The following is a 19,350-nucleotide window of genomic DNA, read 5'->3' as shown; positions in this document are numbered from 1 at the left end:
TGGAGAGGGACTTTAAAGAAGGTGCTAAAATTCAAACAATAAAACATTTTGTCATTCAGTACTGTAGAAGATCCTCTGCCAAGAGTTCAAATGCATCAGGCTTGTGCTGGTTGCATTCTCAAAAGGTGTAGTGGTCCCCAAATGAAATAAAAGAGTTTTAAAAGAGTTTATAGGTTTACAGTTGGAACTTTATTGTCTAAGAGGATAATTCAGTTGCCAAGAATACAACAAGAGGTATTGTTAATCTTACGAGTTTATTTGGTATATTCATTCTTTTCCTAGTATTTCCTCAGATGTAAGTAGAGGAAAAAAGTGTAAGAGAAGTCTGTGAAATTCTCCTAGCCCTGGGTATACATATTTCTCCTAAATAATAGGATTCATGTTTTCATAGTCATCGTTGGCTGCTTTCCATATGTACTTCAAATAGACTGATTTAGCAGCAATTGTTGAAAACAGATAATGCAGGTGTCTTCATGGAATGGTTCTGTTTTTTAAGATCTTTTGTTATTTGTGTTACTTTCTGTGGCTGGTAATGTTTTTTGGTTGTGTGTAAGTCTGTTCATTTCATGCTTTGTAGAGAATAGGTCTCCTGTTTCAAAACAAGTGTTTGGATGGTTGGCTGATGCTCTTTTAAACCTACGGGGTGGCAGGGTTACCCTTAGTATTGCAGCACTGGTGACAAGTGGTAGCTTGGCCATCTTAACTTCACTGGCTGGCCATAGCATACCCCCAGCTAAAGAATGTATCCCTTACGTGCTTTAACAGAAGTTAATTTTCCAATGTATTATTTCTTTTTTTCCCACAGTTAGTTAGCAATAATAAAATTTGGGGAAGAAAATCTATATCAACATTCTGTAGGTCACATGAAATGTCAAACACACTGTTTACCTTTTCATTAACTTGAATTTCGAAATATTTGAAGCAAAACATCCTGTGGCTGTTTTCATTTTCCGAATAGGTTTGTTTTCATTGATAAAAGGCAATCTGCTTCTAATTCACTGTGGAATGCTGAATATTAGTTTTGCATAGTGGACGTGTAGTCAAGATACTTGTTTCATTCCTTCTGCCCACTGAGATTTTATGTTCTGTTACTATGTTTACCCATATATTTTTCAGAATAAGATAAGCATACTTTTCTATTTAGAAAGAGCTTGTATAGATTTCAGTGAATTGCAATAAAATTGTGCCATTTAGCAAGTGACACTGTAACTGCAGTTTTTATGATTTAGCTGTCAAGATTGTTATACTGATGGTTGCTAATAAGCAAATCAAAATGTGGAGTGAGTTGGCAATTCACCAGCCACATGACACTAGACTTTTTCTGTTTTTCATTAATAAAAATGTCATAGGGCTGACCATGTTAATGTAAGACAGGAAGCAGTGGGTGAGCAGTCCTTTGTGCACCTCTGATGAAACTTTCAAAGCCCATTTTTAATATTGCTGCAGCTGGCACCATTACTGTTAACAGGTAATAAACTCTGTTGTAAAGATTGTAATAAATGTTGCCATGTGACTTCAACTACGTATTGTTGGTACTTAGCTACAGCTGTTGACAAATGAAAACTATTTTCTAGGTTTTTAATACATTTTGTGCACTTTTTGTATGCAGTTGTATACTGTCAGCTATGAATGTTTTTGCTAGTCATTATTACAATTGAAAAATGTGCCAGATTTGTTGTCTATTTTTTTTCTTTTAACCTGCTTTCCAACTGGATTACATTTTAAACTGATATTTATAGCATGTGTCCCTGGACTGATATGGTAGGCTTGGTTTCTTAGTGGTGTGCTCCAGCACTCCAAAAGTATAAATCAGAAGCTAATCGTAAAAAAAAAAAAAAAAGTTGTTCATTACAAGTAGGAAACTGATTTAGGAGCTAGCAAGGGCTCTGACCATTATCTTCAATCTATTGTTAACATAGTTACAAGGTAAGTTAAGATAGGCTGGATAGATAGGTCAATATGTAATCATATTTTTGTGGTATTAGAGAAATCATATGTCTCATCTGTGCTGTTTTTCCAAAAAAGAGGACATTTATCTATCTGTGAGCACCTTCATCGTAACTCCAGTTGCTTTTGTTCCCTTTACACTACTGATAACTGCTAATTGTAGCACCTCAGCTGGTTTTATTTCCAGTACAAACTTGGTATATAGAACATAAAGAAAAATAATCTGTGTTTTAAACAGTAAGAATTACAGAATCCTATGGCAGCATAATGGAACTCTCCACTCCAGGCAAAGATCTGAAATGCCATCCTGCCTTAAGTCGAAATACTTGTTACTTTTTCCTAAATAATCTACATGCTTCAAAATTCAATAACTTTCAGATTTTTAGGCAAAAAACGTGAAACTGAAAATGCAAAGGACCTGGTGAACTCTTCCTTTAGTAAAGAACAATAGAGCACCAGTATATGTTACTATGACAGCTTAAACTGAGCACATGCTTAGTATCCTAGTAGACAAGTCAATCCGCAGATGATAAACGTGTCTCCTCTGTTTTCTGCTCCTAGATACATATCATAGCAACATAGGTTTTCTTTCCTGCACTGAGCTCCCATGTGTGGTCCTTGGAACCACCTTTTCCTGCTAAATCCTGTATTTTCACCTTCTCCTCCAGTCTTGTTGTGTCTGAAGCATGCAGATGCTTGTCTGCAAAGAGGATTCTGATTCTGCACAGCAAATGTTGAGTATATAATGATCACCGTGGTGCCATGCCATCTTCTTCTGCGTCTCAACATTACTGAAAAGCTTGCTGCAATTTCCAGGCGTGTTGAGAAATTTCTTCTAGTCCAGAAATGTAACCCATACTAGGCCTTAGAAGCTTTTTTGTTAATGTAAGGCCTGGTCAGCTTATTTTGGATTGCTTTGTGTTCAGCGACCAGCTTTGTCTTTTTTGGAATTTAGATGGAATTCTAAGGCTTTAGAAACAGGGTCTCAGGCAGCTTATGCATGGCCATAGACAGATGTATGCCAGGATTTAACCGTGCAGTCTGGTGCACAGTATGATTTTTGAGAACAGCTGTACTTAACATGCGATTTTGGAGGGATACCATTAGTGCTGTTTAGCTTTAGGTCTGTCAGTTTTTAATGGATGCTTAAAGGCTTTTACGCTACAGTTCTGGGGGTTATTTTGGGGTCAAGTGAAATTAATATCCATGGCTCATACGAATTTGGGATTTAAGAACTAGCTAGAATATTAACAGCAATTATAAAAGATTTTCTGTAATTTATGAAATTAAAATACTATTATTTCACACTTGAGAAGAGACTACTTCACCTACCAAACTCCTCCATGAACTCACTGGATCGCTAGTGCAGGACTGAGGAAGTCAAGCAAGAAAAATATGAGAATGGGATAGAAAGGTGTATGGGCAAATAGATTTGACAGGAGCGAAGGATGAAGTTACAGGACTGATGGTGTATTACCTTTATTTCTTTCAAAGAAACTGTTTACATCACAATACTAAAATAGCAGTTCTGAGCTTCATATCAACTTCTTTTTAAACTATTATTTGAACTTCCTAAATTCACAATTCTGTCATCAGCAACCAAAAAAAGAGCAAGGATAGGGCAGTCACAGTGCTTGTGTTGCTTCAAGTTCTTAAGTTACGATGAAAATGCACTTCACACCAACAGTTTGTTAAAGGCATTTTGTGAAAGGCTGCCAGCTTTGAGGCATGTGAGTATCACACTCAGTGAGCGCTTACTGGAACATCAGGTTCCCCAGTGTATATCACTAACTGGAAGTCTTGTGTTACAAGACATGAACAAGACATGGTTACACAACCATAATATTTATTCTTATGAATAAACTTTTTTTTTTTTAATGTAAATTTATTAAGGAAATTTTAAATTTAATACTTCTAGTACTTTTGTAGCAGGGAAAGAAAGGAAGATGGCATTTTTGAATCACGTAGAATTTTGATTAAACAGCTGCATCCAAGGAGAAACGCTGGTTATCTGTATTTTCTAATTTTGAAAAAACATAATGGTTTCTATTTTAGTTGATGTTCCTAAATGTACATTTTGTGATTCTGGCTTTACTTTATTTTGAAAATGTACTTTCTAATGGAAAATATATTAAAAATAAAAATAAAAAGAACACTCAGTATTCTCTGCGGATTTATTCTGAGGAAATACATTAAATCATAAAAGGGGCCTGATGCAAAGTCCCTTGCAGTTTAATTGAAGACTTTCCATTAACTTCAAAGGCTTTGGATCAAGCACAGAATAGTTGCTGTCTTTCGTTTGGGCTTTGGGGGATTTTTCCACAATCCCCTGCCTTCTTTCCCTTCCAAGCCCCCCCCTGAAGAATTCTCCTGGCTACAAAAACATTCTGATTAGGATAGATTCTATTACTGATATAAAACTTCTGTTTCTGTTGCTAGTACCTTTAGTAGTTATGTTGCAGCATAACTAGATAATTACTTATGTGGATTTTTAACATTCTTTGCTTATGAAAGTATTTTTTTTTGCAATCCATAGACCATAGGGAAAGAACTACTGTATGAATCAGTCTTTTGTGTAATACTGAGGTTACAGTCCATTAGCTTTGTACAATACACACACTTATTACTTCTTTGCACTTAGCTGTTTTGTGGCTTGATTTTAGAAATGGTGGGAGAGAACAACTGCTTTTCTTATGGAGCCCATGCTTTTTTTTTTTTTTTTTTTTTTTTTTTTAACCCAAATTCAGGTTGTTAACACTCTCCTTAAATTAGAAATTATGTATAGATAATCAGTGCATAATTATAATATGTTTATGATCCTTAATGATTGACTGTCAGTACTTTAATAATATCCATCTCCTTTTTCATTGTTTGTAACAATTATTGGTAAAATAACTCATCTTCAAAACAGTTTTATGTACCTAAATTTGCTACCCTTATTTACTGCTTCAAAACGAATATTTATTGAGTTGTATGTACGTTTCCCTTCCCCTGCAATGTTTATGCTGAGAGTAGTAAAAAATACTTTTCCCATGTGATAAGACATCGTGTTAAGTTCCTTTCTTATTTCAGTATGTAAGTGAAGACAATGATTTGCATATCAGATACTAGCTACGCTTTTCTTTATGTAATGGTTGCATCTGTCAGCATGATACGTTTTTTGGAAACGTGTTACATTGATTTAATAGCACAATTTCCTGTAACACGAGCTAATAGGATTGGATTAATGCTGGGAATCAGTGTTGCAGTGTTGGATTCCTTTTGTCTTGAGTATTTTGATTCTGTTTGAATGGAAGTTAAACTGAATGTATGAAACCACTGTTTCCTGAGAATTTTCCATGTCAAACACCAGATGTTAACTTTAACAGGAATGTCTGTGGTCTTTCTAACACTACTGATGAAGTGAAGAATTTTGCGTTCAGTGATGAATATCACATTCAGGTGTAAATACTTTCTCTGTGTGACTGATTGTTGGTTGGTTGGCTTTTTTTTCCCTGAAGGCTCCTTGTCTTCCAAAATTGATCACTTGAACTGTGAGCTGTTTAGCATGTCTTTTATACATATAACTAATGTATGTGCATATGTGTAAACATAAAAACAGAAGACATGCTAAGCTGTGTGTGTGTCCTTTGTGCAGTCCTTGATACTTTAGTCTAGAACCCATCATCAGTATGGCTGCAACTGAAGTTCTATGTCAGTATAAAACATATAAAAATATTTTTAAAGTCTGTCATTTTTTTTGACAAATACTTCTCCATTCTTTCCCACGTACTTCTCCACTGATTCTCCATCTCTCAATCTCTTTCCAGGCTTCCTGTGGCAGAGCTCAGTCTGCTGGTCACATCACATTCTGTCCATTGCCATCCTTTTTCTTGTTGGCCATTCTTTCCCCCACTCGGTCTTTCCCATGTTTTCCCTGGGACAACTTGTGTATGTCTTCTTCATTAGCCACTTTGTGTTCAAACAAGGCTGCCACCCATGTGCCTTAGTACGGCCACCGTTTGCGAGCAAAGAGGTAGGTTAGAGTGAAGGTACAATCATCTTCATCACCAGAGCAGCATATGCAGTGATCTCAGTTCAGTTACAGCCTGCATCTGTCCTTCCTCGAAATAATACTTTTAAAGTTCGGTGTTGAAATAAACTACTAGCAGCTTTGACAGCTTTTCATCGAGGTAGCACATGTATTTCTGACACAAAAAGGCTGCCTCCTCTCAGATTTTAAATTACTAAGCCAAGGATCTATTAAAATGCGTTCCTGTCCTTAGTTAAGGCTCAATATCAAAACCGATGTCCTTTCTTTAGATTTGAGTAAGTTCATTTCAACTGTTTGGTGAGTCAGAGCAGAATGTGGGCAGGCATACTGGGATTACAGGGATAATGGGGCACAATGTACATGCATGAGAGTAGAACTGCATTGTGAGTAACTGTTTTCAGTATAATAGCATGAAAGCGTGGCATGAAAACAGAAGAACTAAGAAGTCCTAAAAATGGAAGTTACAACTGTAATAAAAGTTTGGCACTAGTAATGTCCTATAGCTTCACTTAGAACGATGGTTGTAAATAGAAAACAATAAATGAGATTGTAGAAACTACAAATTTAAGACAGCTAGTAATACTGAGAGATATCAGTTTCCTTTAATTCATTTATTTAATTTGTTCATTCTGCGTCTGGCAGGATCATAGAGGAGATCCTTCTGGAAACTGTGCTAAGGCACATGGAAACTAAGGAGGTGATGGGCGACAGCCAACATGGATACACTAAGGGCAGATCGTGCCAGACAAACGTGGCAGCCTTCTACAATGGGGTTACAGCATTGGTGGGTAGGGGAAGAGCAGCTGATGTCATCTACCTCTACTTGTGCAAAGCAATTGACACAATCCCACATTATATCCTTGTTTCTAAATTGGAGAGACATTAATTTGACAGATGGACCACTTGGTGAGTAAGGAATTGGCTGGATGGTCACACTCAGAGAGTTGCAGCCAACAGCTCAGTGTCCAGGAGGAAATCAGTAACAAGTGGTGTTCCTCAGCAGTCGGCACTGGGATGGGCACTGTTGAACATTTGTGTCAGTGACATGGACAGTGGGATTGAGTGCACCCTCAGATGTTGACTGTGTTGCAGTCAACATGGTGGAGGGAAGGGATGCCATCCAGAGGGAAACCAATTTTTCAAGTTCATCCACAGGAAGGGGTAGGGAGGAGGATGTGCTCCACCATGAGGAAGCCCTGTCTGGCCATCAGTCTGTTCTAAATACTGGTACCCACAGATCAATTTCAGCCAAGGTTACTGGACATGGTTTTAGAAGCTCATAGTTCCAACAAGTTATTTCTGTGTGTGACAGCACTTATCTGAGTAGGAGTGAGAAACCCAAATCAGTGGTGAGGGAAAGGTGACCACAGTTCAACACCTCTTTATCTTGTTTTGAGAAACACCTTCTGGCACTTAGAGGGTAAGTGCCAGAAGAGAAGATGTAAGGTAGAACGCACATGAGTTGTCGTATTTCATTGTTCCTGTTGCTTACAGAACTTACTGTGTGAAGATGAGTTTGATGTTATATAAACAATTATAATTACATTAAAGACTGACAGCTACTAACATGTTTCAAATTGAAAAAGCTTTCTGTATATATGCTTTGTAGTGTAACCCAGAATTGCGTTACTAAATTAGAATAAAATAAATGACATTTCTGATACTTCTAACAATGAAAAACGTGTACTGCTGTCCTTCGCTCTTTTTATGTCTGTATATGAAACTGTCAGTTCCTCGTTGTATATCATAGAGGAATGAAATGCAAAACCTTTCCCACTTGTTCCCACTTTCTTATCCAGGTCATTTTTAAAGTGCTGCAACTTAAAACTGAGGATTAATAGTTATAAAAAATGTTAAAGGAAAAAAAAGTCTGTAATTAGGAAGATTCTTTCAGCTCAATATGAGTCTGTAACACTGGAGAATTGTATCAAAAGCGCTGAAGACACTATTAACTGAAATTTTTAGTAGCTGACTAACTGGAGAAATAAGATTTTCTTGAGTTACTGTAATTCTGTTTAAGGAAACAACTTATTTATTCAGATGTCATTGAATGTGTCTACATTTAAAAGTTTCAGTTAGGTAAAATGAGAGCACTGGTTTAGAGCATATTGCCCATCTATGGCAAGATTACAAAGTAAGAAAATGTATGGGAAATGTGATGTAACCAGTAATTTACTGAAAGTGTAATAGCATTACATTTGAAGGGTGATAGTGTAGTTTTTCTTGGTTTTCAAATACCAATAATTGCATGATGATTGAAAGGGTTGAGTGACTACACATCAGGAACACTCTGCATGCTAAAGAACAATAATGTAATGGCCCAGAAGATGCCTGAGAGCCTCCGAGCATAAAGGTGGTTAATCTGTGCACCATATGGTGAACTACCTGCTAGAAAATGTGACCGTTCAGGTTTTCCATTAATTTTACATTCATCATCCGATGATATTCTTAAGTAACATCAGGACTTCTATATATATATCTGACATGTGTTTATGGTTAGAGTAAGTTTCAAATGCATATACTCCCTCAGTAGACTTAATGATGGAAAATCTGTATTTTGGTGCCAAGGAATCAGTATGTTTATCTCAGATGTTTAATAGTTTTTCAGTGAACTGAATTTGTGTTTCCATTGTCTTTTTCAGAAAGTGGCTGAAAAACATATAGACTAAAAGAAATCTGTTTTCAATTGTGCACAAAAATTGCAATGTGAGATGCCAAGAAACTCTTGTTTTGAATAGCATATTCTAACATGGCCTACCCCTGGTTAGCATGTGCAGGATTTGTGAAGTCTGTAAGTCTTCTGTGCCCCCAGCTCCCTGGCTATTGTAGTTTCTGCAGCAGTGCTCTGAATGTAAACACATCTCTCTTGAAGTGTTATTTGAGGATGATGACCTGACAAGTCTTTAGTTATATATTGGCAAATTCCCTGGTGTTAATGCTTGTGTAGGTATGAGCAGAATGTTGGTGGGTTTTGTTTGTTTGTTTGTTTGTTTTCAGAGATAATTCTTTTAACTGTCTGTGATTTGAAATACATATGATTAAATTAGAGCTTGTTTTCAACTGTTAGTTTTGAAGCTTTGCATCTGCTTTAAAAGTTTTAAGATCTGAACTGTGTCTATTTTCTCCGGAGGTTCTTTGTTATAAACTCTTACATGTGCCCACATCTATGCTGCTTTATCAGGCTCCAGCTGACAAGATATGCTTTGAGGTTTGAGCATCTCTCTTACAGTGGAATATTGTAAGGACATCTCAGGATTACAGCCCTAAAAGTTCTGTACAGAGTTCTGTCTCCAAACTGATTTTGTCAGGAGACGGGTGGATATTTCAATTCGGAAGCTTAACAGGATCATCCAAGGTTGAATACTGTGAGCTTCTTGGCCCATTAAGCACTTCTAGTAATGTAGAGCTCATCCTTGTACCCTGCCAATTTGTTTGCTACCATCTGCTTCCACTCTTTGAGTATTTGGACATGCCCACGATGCACGGTTGGATCTTGGGAACTCAAATGCATGTCTGGTATTGCTGGTCTACTTTGTGTTTCTGTTGTCTTTTCTATAACAAGCAAGCAAGTGTAAGTAAGCTTTTACTTATTTATTTTGTTTTCCCAAATAGCACTTGTTTCAAATTTCATTTTGAGATTGGCCAGCTAATTTTGAGCCTCTGGACCTCATTCTGGGTAACCAATTGCAAGCAAACAATTTGTCAACTTTTCAGGATACTTCACATGCTTGGAAAAATCAGTTGTGGTTTCAGATCTGATTGGAATACTTGTCAAATTAATTTGTGTGTGAACTTTACTCTAAATGTCAATATATTCTCTGAAGAGGTCTGTGTGAATTTTGTAGCAAAGACCTTTCTCTTTGTATTGTTCACAGCTACTGTCTGTTATCCAAGGCGCATTTTGTTCCTATTCCCCCTGAAAAGTACATTTTTTGCTTCAGGGTTTCTATTTCTTCATATTTTGCTTTCTACTTTAGTTTCTCATTATCATTGTCTTTTGCTTGACTTTTTTTTCCTTCTCCTATGGCATCTATTTTACTGTGCTATGTGCCAATTTTTTATTTTTTTTTATTCAGTTTGGCAAAACTCAAATACTTTGTACTGACGTAGTGCTTCAATGTTCAAATATAAAAATACACGAAATGCATATGTTTTATTCCAAAAGCTGCAGGAGAACTATGTAGTCTTTATGCCATAGTCTTATGTACTTGACTTTAAATTTCTGTAAGTCAGAATTATAAATATTTAGTACTGGTTAATAGTACTGTATGTACAATTAATGTAATTTTGTATTCATGTGATATATTTCAATTAAAAATATAAGGCTTTGTTAGCAGTCTTTACAGCTAGTTTCTACTCAAGATTTGTCAACATCCTACACACATTTGTCCACAGCATAAAATAATAATGTTCAGCATGATTCTAGGATTTGTTGAAGGTCAGCGGAGGTTTTACTGGGTTAGACTAACTAGCAGTAGGTTGGACTGCCACAATTTAGAGAGGCGAAGGAGGAACTGACACAAAGCTAGCTTTGTGACCTCTTTCACAATCTTAAGAAATTGACTTTTTATTAAAAAAAATGTGCCTATCGTTTGTGTGGGAGGCCAAATTGATAGAATTATAGACATCTTCTTCCTAGCCCTGTAAGAGGTGAAGAAGAGCAAGCAGCATTTGAGTTTCCCCACAGACTTGCTGTTTCAGCTTACACCTAGAATTTACTCTGTCTGGCATGAGGAGGTAATTAGGAATCCATGCCTGTTTTTTTCCGGATTTCTTGCTCTGTTTTCTTTATTGAAACAATCATAGGAGTTATTTTATTCATAAAGGGAAGGATAGAATTAGCAGTAGATAGAATACATGATTTGGACTTGGGCAGGTCTGGGTTTTATTCCACGCTCTGCTGTAGATCACTGTGGTAGTTTGTGATGAAACACTATTACTTTTTGACCAATTCCCAACCTGAAAAGCAAGCATTTACCTCACAGTTGTATGGTTGGCTAAATTAGTTGCAACAGGTTAATCCAAAGGAACTCTGACTCTTGTATTCCAAATAAATTTGATCTTTAAACACTTGCTAAATACTGTATTAGGCTTCTTAAAGGGCCCTTAAACTTCATTAAATGCATGGACTGTAGGTATTTTTTTCATCATGCATACAGCAAAGAACAGCAGGAAGTCTATTTTGTTTGAGATTTTGGCATATTTTGAAAGTCATATTGTAAATGAAGAGGGAAACAATGAAAGAAACACGTTTATGCTCTGTACTCCTTTTTGATACGAGACAAAACAAGCTAAATTGGTTGTTGATTTGAGGGTAAATAAGGTGAATGGATTGCGGAGGGGAGAATGATTTTGATCCAGACGTGCAAGTTAAGTTAGAGGAGTGTAAGCAGCTCAGCAGCGTTTAGAAGATGTTGATGCTTCTCCCTGAAGCTGGATTCAGAAGTCCGTAGAAGTCAATGTTCAGGTAACACAGTGCTGCTGCCATCAGTGCAAGGTCAGCTAGATTTTCCAGACCTCTGACTTTCATTGTGCATAGTTCTGCAGTGACCAAAGAGTACTCCATGTTGCCATGAGTCTTCAACTCGTTACAACTTCCTTGTGCTTACAAGAGAAGTAAAATAAATTTTCGGATATTTTGAATTTATCAATAACAGAAAATTAGGCAAGCCAACATAAATTGTAACAAGTGTTAAAAAGAGCAAACAGGTAGTCAAGGGGGACTTCAGGTTTACTGTGTATTTTGGTGGTTTATGAGAAATAGTTCAATTTTTGTCCTGTTGTTCTATTTCAAGACATTGTCATACTGAGGTTCTTACAAAGGCTTTAGATCTGTTAAAACATACATCTTGGTTTCGACTGGAAATTTTTCAACCCATTTAAAAAATGATATATATTCCAGTTAAAAAACAACAACAAAATTTACATGATTTCCTGTGATGCATACAGAATTGATTGCCATAAGAATTTCTCACTTGTCTTACTATTAAGCTTGTATAGCTACTTCTTCCTAATAGCTGCACCATTATTTTGAACTTAGATGGAAAATTGGGAAGACTTGAGTAAAAACTGAGTAAAAGTTGAATAAAATCTAACAATTTCTGGTTATCTATTTCCAGGCCAGAGTCTGAAGCATTTAGTGCTGATGTTTCTGTCCTGTGCATACTGTGTGATGCTTCCAGTTGTTTCTGTATTTGGAAGAGTCGCTCTGTTTGAAACTCATGCCATGCCCAACAAAGACCCGTTTCTTGCATCCTCGGTCTGATCCATCCTCCTGTTATGAAGACGGGATGTAGTCAAACAACCTCAGGAGCTCGTAGGACAGCACTGCTGCCACAAGCGTGATCAATAACCAATTGGTTCTCATACCAACATCTTCAGCTGATCTGATGGCCACAAGGCGCGTACCATATGTCTTACAGACACAAAGGAAGGGGGAGAACTGACAGCAATTCACGGTCAGCAAGTAACTTTTCTCAATGATCTTTTTCCAAAGCAGTATGAGGTCATGGGATGGACTTGGATGGCAGCCATCATCTAGCACCTTCAGACACCCTGTGACTCCACATTAACTGCATTCCTTCTGCTGTTGTGAAAGACAGCTGTAGCGAGTTAGAGCTCTGGGAACAATATGTGGATTAAGAGGTTTTCTGTTGTTTTAGCAGGGAGAGAGCTCTTCTCCTAATCTGCTACAAAGGGTATTACAATGACATCTTCTTTTGGCCCAGAACTTGGGATTTTTTTTATGCTTAACCGGGTTAGCATTCTCTCATCTTTAAAAAAAAATCTTTTTTTTGTCTTTTTTCTTTTTTTTTTCTTTTGAAATCAGGCTGCTGTTGCACTTTAGACTGTACTTCCAGTTATTATAGAAACATCAGTATGACATGTTTCTCGGTTACTTTTGCACTGTAGGTTTAACAATGTACTGTGTACTGTGTGCTCATTGATGTGGTTTCTGACTGCGTCCAGCCGAGTATTATAAGAAATCATGTACAGTGACAGGTGGAGGGCCACCAAGCACTGCCTGTTTGGCAGCACTGTCCTATGACCCAGCTGAAGTTCCTACTGGTAGTCTTCTAGTAGTAGTCACGGTTAGGCTCTCCATAGCAAGGCAATTCGTTCTTGTACAGAGCCCAGCTGAAGAATAAACCTATGACTTCTTTCTTCCCTATTATTGGTTATAATTGTAGCACAGAGGGAAAAAACAAAAGAAAAGTTGAACAGGATGAAGTAATGGTCAGAGGTCTCCACTTCATGTTCCCAAATTAATCTCGCATTTCTGCTGTTAAATTCTTCCTGAAGCCCTACTGTCTCAATCATGTAGCAAGTAACGGCAGCAAATCCCATCTCTAGCAAGTCTTTCTTGTTCTCACTTTATCTCCTGCATGGTACGAGGCAGGTACTACACACACAAATTTGGTATGATGCTTCCATACAGCAGTTTTTTTTAACATGGTGCTGCCAGCCCTCTTGAATGTCATTCCAGAGCACGGAGTCATTCCGTACTTCTAACCCCTATCCAGCGCATCTCAAAACTTGATGTGTGAATCTGTTTTTACATTAACAACCTTCTAATGTCCATACTTTTCTCAATTGTTGAGACATTTTATGAAGTTTGTGTCCCCTGTGTGTGGGGTCCTTGTGTATTTGCACATGTGAGTGATGGACACACTACTTTATCTGCTATAACTAACAAGTTATGTTTTGAGGTTTGTGCATCTGTCCACATCTGCTAATTAGGATAAGGAGTACAAGTTTCTCTTTTTAATTTTAAGATCTGAAAGGCACAATGACTGATGTAGTTAATTCTGTTAAATGTTCCTATGGAGTTTAGTGAAACACAACAGTGATGGTGGATGTCTTTAATAGAAATAATGCATTATTTACCAAGATAAAACATGTGAGGAGTCTCTGACTTTCAGGTTCTGCAGGTAGCATACAGCCTATATCTGAAAAGTACGATCATGCAGTGCTGAGTTGCATTGTTCATTTTGCAGTCCCTCAGTTGCAAATTGAATGAGGTAGAGCGTTCCTATGAAAAATACTAGGAAATTCTTGCATGAAAAAATGAATAGTGCAAAATAATACAGGAAGTAGCATGAACTTATGAAAGTAAATATTTACATTTCCAGTATCTGCATAAATAAACATAATGGGGGAAGGTGGAGGGTGGGAGTGTCCTTGCTATCAATACAGTTGGTATTTTTCTGTTAAGTTTTATTTTCTGCCAAGGCTTTATATACTGGAGAATACTTGAGGAAAAATAAATTGAGCATTGGATGTGCCAAAAAATAGAAAAATGGGATTTTTTTTTTTGAGAATGTTAATGTTATATGGTATGTTTGTTGGCTGCTGTCTGTCAGCGTGAGTAGCATTTGCGAAGTATTTAGCTATAAGGAAAAAATGTGGTTATTCCATATGAATTGGCATGTATATGCTTAAACTCTTTCTATAAATATTTGAATTAAAGGACACCAGATGTTGCACAGAAGCTGCTGCTGCTTTCTGAACTTCATGGTATATTCTTTCAAAACCCACAGGAAGTAGCTGAGGGAAAAAGTGTATTAATTAAGTTCAGAAATACATTTTCCAGCTATAGAAAAATCTCCAAAGAAAATAACGTTTGATCTTCAGAAATGTGAGCTTGCTGTCCCAGGAATCTGGTGGCAGCATGCAGCATTGTCACATGGGAAGCAAAAATCCAGACTCCGAGTTCTCAGAGCTAGACGAGCCTGCGAGTAAGCCAGTCTGTGGCCCTTGGAAATGGACTCATCTTTCGACCCATCTTCTCTGGCCAGTGTTTGTAATGCTGCAGACAGTCTATGTTAGAAATATTTTTCCAGTTTTTCTTGATCTGAAGCAATAATGCTGTAATTGCAGAGACTTGAAGAGAAAGGAAAGAATTCCCAGATGCTCTGCACAACTCAGACGTAAAATCTGAACAGACATATCCAGCTTGTATTTTATAATTTATACAATGATGGCAAATTGGATTTGCTTTGCATTGTTTGAGGAACAGGATTTACATTTTGCAAACCAATTAAATGTTTTTGCATTTGGAAGTACTGGCCTTGCTGTAGCTGTGGTGTCTTGTTGTATGGAGAAACTTAGCAGGGACGTGTAAGATTCCAAATTTCAGGTTTTGCTGTTTTCTTCAGACCCAAAGCACAGAAAGTGACTCTCCAGCTCTCGTGGTTGGTATAAATGTCCCTTTATCTCTACCCTGTGAATACACAACTGTTAATTTTAAGTGGCATGACTGCTGGACGAAAACATGCTTGCAAACTGGTAGGATTCCCTACTCAACACTGTTACGTCAAACAAATCGGATACTTCAAACGTGCATTTGTGATGTTTTAGGTATTGTTTGTATGTGTGGTGGCTTGACCCCGGCCCGCAACTAAGTGCCTCCCAGCTGCTTGCTCACTCTTCCACTCCTCCTGCCCAGCAGAGTGGGGAGAGATTGGGAAGAACAAAAGTGTAAAAACACATGGGTTGAGATAAAGACAGTTTCATAAGTGAAGAAAAACTGTGTGTGCAAGCAAAGCAAAATAAGGGATTCATTCATTACTTCCCAGTGGCAAGCACATGTTCAGCCACATCTCAGAAAGCTGGGTTTCATCACAGGTTACAATTCTTGGGATGACAAATGCAGTAGCAGCAAACATCCTCCTTCGTCCTCCTTTTCTTGAGCTTTTATTGCGGAGTGTGACTTAATGTGGAATGAAATATACTTTTGGTCAATTTGTGTCAGATGTCCCAGCTGTATTTCCTTCCCAACATGGTGTGCATTTCTCTTGAGAAAGAAATGGAGAAGACCCTGATGCTGTGCAAGCACCGCTCAGCAAAAACAAAAACACTGCTGCCTTACCAGCTCTGATTCATTCACAAATGCAAAGCACAGCACCAGTGTGGCTGACATGGGGAAAGTGGACTTCATCCTAGGACAGACCCAGTACAATCTCCGTCCCTTACTCCATACCATTTCCATCATGCATGCTATTCCTGAAAAAGTCTCAGGTACCTCTTATTTTGTTTTGTAAACCAAGTGATTAGAAGAGCCTGAAAATGTGATAGCTGGTACTTGTGAATTCCACCCTATGAAAGAGGAAGTCAGAAGTGGAATTAGCTCCTACCTCTCTACTTTTTCTTCAGATTAAAGCATTAAGATAGTACTCAATCTTTGAATCTATGTAGGTCTGTTATTCTACTGTATCAAATTCAGAGTTGTTTGTCTCTAAGACCAGGTTAGACCTTGCCTAGCAAACATTTTTAAAGTATCTTCCTTCAATATCTGCTTTGTGATTTTGCCAACTTCAAAGGCTTCTGCCCTGTACTTGCTGCAGGCTGCTCTATTCCATCATGCAAAATGGCTCCCACCAATACAATGTTATTTTTTCACAGTGTTAATGGATTTGCTTTACACATATCAGAAACAGAAAATACAATATCCATGCGTTAGGTCTGAAATACGTGGTTGGTACTTTTAAAATAAAAATCATGGTATGCCTCTTTGGTAGCTGAGAAATTGCAGAATTGTGTCTTTGTTATGTTTCTGTCAGTGTTTGTGCGGTCAGATTCTTTCTCGTTTAGAATTATAGTAATACAAGAAAATTGAGGAATCCTCAAATGTTATTATGTCTTAAGCTTTTTCTCTTTTTGATTGTTTAATAGTCCAGAATCATGTGAGTATGCATTTTAGCATGACCTGTTCTGCAAGTATGATTATTCTGTTCATGCCTTTTATTTTGTATAGCCAAAGGCTACTGCAAGTGAGAGAGCCATTGCAAGACTTGCAACACACCCCGTCTTGAAACACAAAATTGCTGAACTTAAAGGTATGAAGCAGTGTATTAAAGTGCATGCAACTTCAGTAGCTTGAAGATTTGTTCCCTTGCTCATGTTAATTCCTGATATGAACAACCAGTATAAAAAGAAAAGTATATGAGCACCTATAACTACCTCAACAAGTTGCAGTGGATCAAGTGTCACAAGCTTGTAGTTGTATATGTTGTCTGTATATGTTGTCTGAAATGGGCTTGTACATGATAGTACATCACATGACATGTAAGATACAAAGTATAGTACAAACAAGGCTCTTAATGGCATTCCAGAAATTTAATAGATGTAATGGAGAATCTCTACATAAGAATGAACTGGCAGAATGCTAACACACAGATACAAAGGTAAAAGGAACATTTCATCTGGGTTTTCAAAGGTAGCTAAAAGGTTTTGCAAGTTACTCCCTTAGACTTCCTTGTAAACTATCTACAGATTCCCTGTGGAATTTTTCCAGATTCTTCGTTATATCTCCTGTTCTCTTTAAACTCAACTTTTCCAACTAAAAACAATGTTAAAAAGGGTCAAGTCCTAGTAATAACAACACAAAATTATTTCATTAATAACAGGCCATGTCAAATACCCGTTTAATTATATCCAAAGAAGTTAATATTTATTTGCAGTTTTTACATGCAAAATAACATCCTAAATGATCAAAATCCATGAGTATAAGCTGGAGATGAGTTCACAGTTAAACCCAGTTTCAAAAAAAAGCGTATTAGTTGGCTTTCCTCACTTGTTCATGCTGTAGTCTAAGGCGTTATTTGCCCCGCCTGCTCAGTTAAAGATTGATAAGGACATTCAAATGATCTTTACTCAATACACTAAATTTGAATTGCAAAAATATTTTATTAAAATAACTTACATGCTTAACTTACGTAGCTGCAACAAATTACTTTTCTTCTGCCCTTCTTACAGCTGCTGTAAAAGCGTTTAAGGATGCAAGACAGGACCCAAACAAAGCCAATCCTGCGAAAAAGGATACAGCAGAAGCACAGCCTAAGTCAGGACAACATTCCATTAGCAGTTTGGATGAACGAATACTTAAACCAGCTCAAAAAAAGCAAGGATGTGATCCCAAAACAAAAATGGGTGTGAAAATGCAAACTAACAGAGGGGCTGAGGAACTCTGTGACAGTGAATCTGAACAGAAAATTATGGAAATGGATAGAACATGCAGTCCAAAAGAGTTTTCATTTCAGACAGTAGAAGTGCCACAATTCACTCAGAATAAAACAGGAAAGAAACTTGGCAATAAAAAAAGGAAAGAAAATATGAATGTGAACAAATTAACTGCAAAGAAAAAAATAATTAGTGATGATAGCGACCTGGAACAAAATAGCGAAGAGGAGTACTTTGATGATAGTACTGAAGAGAGGTTTTATAACCAGACATCAGATTCTGACAGTGATAGTAATGATGATTTCTTCATTGGCAGAGTAAAAAGAAAGAAAAAAATAACGGCAGCTAGTGATCTTTCTTTAGCAAAAAGTAAGAATAAGGTTCAGGAAAATATACTGAAGAAAGAAAAGAACGCAGTATCTGGGACAGTGCAAGATTCGATCGTAGAAGAAGGAAAGCCCCATGCAAAAGCAGAGAAGCTAGAATCAGTGTTCTGCCGTTCTTTGTCTACTGCCTCCAACCAGAAATCCCAAAACAGAGGAAGGTAAACCTATTCCTGTTGCTTTGTAATTCATTTCCTCCCTCCTTCCCAGTAATGTAAATTTTTGTGATTTTTAGTAGCTGTTACCAAACAAGGAGAATTTCAGCCAGTTACAGCTGAGAATGTTTTTGCCTAAACTACTCTTCAGTCTTAATGTGCTTTATTGATACGTAGGTATTTTTCATATTCACACAGGCACTGATTTACATTTAGCATTCCTAACTAGTATTGCATCCAAATTAAATCAGTGTGAAATACTTCTGTTTTTATTCATTCATTAACAAAGAGGAAAACTATATGTGGTTTTTACTGTTACGCTTGAAAAGTCATTGTGTTTTGGTAATGTGACTTTGTAGCATGTCACAAGTGTTTTGGTAACGACGATTCTTTATTTGTAAGTGTTTATCATCTTACAAGTTTCTTGAAAAATCCTGAATTATGTTTTTATTTTTAGAAATACTAAAGACCAGCCTCTCAAAAACAGAAGAACAGGTATGTATTACTGATGAAACTGTAGAAATAAAAACATCTTCAGATTTTCTTGCCTCTGCAGTCAAATTATGCTAGTCTTAATTGTGGCATGTATTTTAACAATTTTAAATTGTTAAAATTTTTAACATTATTTTTGTTTTAAATTGTTAAAATTGTCACTTTTTTCAGCTTTCATTTTAATCTCTGGATGTTTTTTGCTATGTCCCATTTTTGAGTATTAAAAATACCTAAAGTAGTACACAGGAAAATGTGCACAGTAGTTTACATAGGAAAATATTTTTCTGTCTGCATTTACTTAAGCAGTTTATGCTACTGCCCAGGTAATCATAAGTTCAATCAGGTGGTATTATGGTATTTAACACACAGTTTACATTGT

General features: G+C 36.9%; 1 protein-coding gene across 2 annotated transcripts in view; it reads left to right on the top strand.

Moving 5' to 3' along the window:
• Positions 1–19,350, top strand: part of SRFBP1 (serum response factor binding protein 1) — a 47,167-nt gene that overhangs the window by 26,561 nt on the left and 1,256 nt on the right. For both annotated transcript variants that reach the window (XM_035309490.1, XM_035309489.1), the window contains 3 exons: positions 16,737–16,818; positions 17,738–18,485; positions 18,937–18,974. In XM_035309490.1, coding sequence (XP_035165381.1) covers positions 16,737–16,818; positions 17,738–18,485; positions 18,937–18,974 — 868 coding nt within the window. The remainder of the gene's footprint in view (positions 1–16,736; positions 16,819–17,737; positions 18,486–18,936; positions 18,975–19,350) is intronic.

Source organism: Oxyura jamaicensis, chromosome Z (assembly GCF_011077185.1).
Source record: "Oxyura jamaicensis isolate SHBP4307 breed ruddy duck chromosome Z, BPBGC_Ojam_1.0, whole genome shotgun sequence".
Lineage (NCBI taxonomy): Eukaryota > Metazoa > Chordata > Aves > Anseriformes > Anatidae > Oxyura > Oxyura jamaicensis.
Note: the sequence above shows the minus strand (reverse complement) of the source record. Positions and strands in the feature narration are given on the sequence as shown.